We start from the raw sequence: 3,386 nt of genomic DNA, 5'->3' as shown, positions 1-3,386 counted from the left end.
ATGGATGGATGGATGGACGGATGGATGGATGAATGTGTAGATGGATGGACGGATGGATGAACGTGTAGATGGATGGATGGATGGCTGGACGGATGTATGGATGAATGGGTAGACGGATGGATGGATGGATGGATGGATGAATGTGTAGATGGATGGACGGATGGATGAATGTGTAGATGGATGGATGGATGTATGGATGGATGGATGGAAGGATGAATGGATGTGTCGATGGATGGATGGATGGATGGACGGATGGATGGAGGGATGAATGGATGGATGAATGTGTAGATGGATGAATGTGTAGATGGACGGATGTGTAGATGGACGGATGGATGAATGTGTAGACGGATGGATGGATGGATGAATGTGTAGATGGATGGACGGATGGATGGATGTGTAGATAGATGGACGGATGGATGGATGAATGTGTAGATGGATGGATGGATGGATGGATGGATGTGTAAATAGATGGATGGATGGAAGGATGGATGGATGGATGAATGGATGGATGAATGTGCAGATGGATGGATGGATGGATGGATGGACAAATAGATGGGGGAACTGGCAGATACTGGATAGATGGGTGGATAAATGAACAGATAAATAGACAGATGTACACTCTAGTCACTCACCAGTTTTTGAGGATGAGGTCTGGCAACAGCGAGCCATGGTGGAACTGGTAGATGTGCAATGAATGGACGGACTGACAAACGAATACATTGATGGATAGACAGATGGGCTGGCATATATACTAGCCACTCACCAGTTTCTGAGTCTCTCGACAATGTCTTTTTTGTTTGTTGGTAAGTGTTTTACATCGCTCGCAACTGCATAAGGTCATATGAGCGCATGGGACACACTAAACATTTTCAGCAGGTAGGAAATTTTGAATTTTGTCTGGGTGGCAGCTGAAGCCTACAGTTATCGATTTTTGACCACCAAGTGATCTTTAACATGCAAAACTTGCACAAAGGACCTCTGAGATTTTTCGCCTTATCCGAGAAGGCTAGGTGTTAGATTTTACTTACCATAAGATCAGGGGCGTGGCTGAAAGACAGAGTCGTTAGAAAGAGCCAGGGTATAGCAGTAGAAAAGGCTGCAGAAAGAGTCAGGAGCCCAGAGGAGCGGCAAAGGAGGTGAGGTCGTGGGGACAGAAAGTGGAGACGAAAGCAGACGACAGAACATTGTAAGAGAGCAGGAAAGGATGTGAAAGGCAAACATCTTAGAGAAGAAAATGTTCTTTTGCTATCCGGATTCGAACCCAGAACTTATTGAATGAGAGGCAGAAACCTTAACCTCTAGACCACGAGAGCCCCCCCATACAATGTCTAGCAGTAGCAAGTTTAGTTTCAGTTTTAGTAAGAGTTTTACAGCACTGGCAACACAATAAGGTCACATAAGTGCCGAAGATTAGAGGTGTAACAAGAGAGTAACGAACACAAAAAAGGAAGGAGGGGAGATAGAGAAGATAGATTTTTTGATAAAAAAGAAGGAGCAAACCACACCAGAGCACCCGCCAACTAGCGGCAGCAAGCCATCGTGGAACTGGTGGGCGCTGGACTGGCTGTTTTTTAGTCGAAGTTTGAGGTTTTTCGGCGCTCGCAACTACATGGGGTCATATGAGCGCCAAGGGGTGGGTGTCAACAGAGAAGTCCTTACAGGGAATCAGGCTTACTCTCCTCACCTCTCTAGCTTCAACAGCACAAAGTCTGCTTCGACTATCAAGGCACCCCGGAAATAGCGGGTCACAAGAGTGTGACAAACATACAAAAGAAGTAGAGGAAAGACGACTATACTAAGGATTAGGAAAGAAGAAGCAGCAGTTCCCTGTTGTAGATCAGGCACAGTTATGAGCGTGACATTGATGAATCAGCCCATTTACAATTCTACTGTGCATGAAAGAGAAATGTCCTCCGTGTGGGATGGCCTAAAGACATCACAGTCAGTGGCACCGCCCTGTGGGGTTGGACTAGTTGGATGGATGGATAGACAGATAGATAAATGTACGTGTTGGCAGACATTTAAGTCTCTCCATAAGGTCAGGCAACAATAAACCATGGTGGAACTGGTAGATGCTGGATAGGTTGGATGGTTGGATGGATGGATGGTTGGAGGGATGGACGGACGGATAGATGGATGGATGGATGGATGAACGGATGGATGAACGGATGGATGGACAGACAGATAGCCACTCACCAGTTTCTGAGTCTCTCTACAAGGTCTGGAAACAGTAAGCCGTGGTGGAACTGGTAGATGCTGGAGAGGTTGGAGAAGATACACTGTAGCGAAGTCATGGACACGAAGTTGCGTTGGTTGTTCTGGGCCACCAGCTCGCCGAAGAAAACCTGAAAGATATAGTTTTAGTAAGAGTTATACGGCACTTGAAACACAATTAGGTCATATAAGTGCCGAAGATCAGGGGTGTTAGAAGACAGTTTTTTGCTTGTTTTAGTAGAGGTTTTACAGCGCACGCAACTGCATAAGGTCATATGAGAGCCAGAAGATTAGATTTTTAGTTTAGTTTTAGTAGAGGTTTTACGGCGCACACAACTGCATAAGGTCATATGAGAGCCAGAAGATTAGATTTTTAGTTTAGTTTTAGTAGAGGTTTTACGGCGCTCGCAACTGCATAAGGTCATATGAGCGCCGGAAGATTAGAGGTGTTACAAGAGAGTAACAAACATAAAAAAAAAGAAGGAGGGGAGATAAGGACGATAGATGTTTGATAGGAAAGAAGGAGCAAACCATACCAGAGCACCCGCGAACCACCCACCAAACCTGAATGACAATAACAATAACAGCAATAACAAACAATAACAATAACAGCAATAGTAAACAATGATGATGATAACAGCAAACATTTTTTTAAATAACATTAACAGCAATAGTAAAAAAATAACAATAAAAGCAACAGTAAACAATAACAGCAATAATAAACAATAACAACTCACAGAAGAAAACCTGAACGACAATAACAATAACAGCAATAAAAATCAATGACGCTAAAAGCAATAATTAAAAAATGATAACAGCAATAATATACAATAACAATAACAGAAGAACAGTGAAACGGTATAAGTGTAACATCCCTGTTGTTGTTGTTGCTGTTGTTGTTGTTGCTGTTGTTGTTGTTGTAGTTATCGATCCAGCAACATCTGGGCTCTCGCCCTTCTGTCCATAACATCCCTGTAAACACTATTAGGTTATTTAGTTATTTAGTAATTTAGTGGCGTTGGTGGCCTGGTGGTTAGGCTCTCGGACTCGCAACCGTAAGGTCGTGGGTTCGAATCCCATCAGGGGCCCGACGCTGTGTCCTTGGGAAAGGCAGTTTACACGAATTTTCCTCACTTCACCCAGGTGGGAATGGGTACCCAGCTATAGACAGC

General features: G+C 43.9%; 1 protein-coding gene across 1 annotated transcript in view; it reads right to left on the bottom strand.

Annotated features, from left to right (window-relative positions):
- LOC101863251 overlaps positions 1-3,386 on the bottom strand; it is a gene marked incomplete at its 5' end in the record, with an annotated part of 62,352 nt that overhangs the window by 31,243 nt on the left and 27,723 nt on the right. Inside the window, 1 exon segment of the mRNA XM_013080460.2 lies at positions 2,197-2,345. Within this exon segment, the coding sequence (XP_012935914.1) occupies positions 2,197-2,345 (149 nt within the window).

The sequence above is a fragment of the Aplysia californica genome, unplaced genomic scaffold (assembly GCF_000002075.1).
Source record: "Aplysia californica isolate F4 #8 unplaced genomic scaffold, AplCal3.0 scaffold00087, whole genome shotgun sequence".
Classification (NCBI taxonomy): Eukaryota; Metazoa; Mollusca; class Gastropoda; order Aplysiida; family Aplysiidae; genus Aplysia; species Aplysia californica.
Note: the sequence above shows the minus strand (reverse complement) of the source record. Positions and strands in the feature narration are given on the sequence as shown.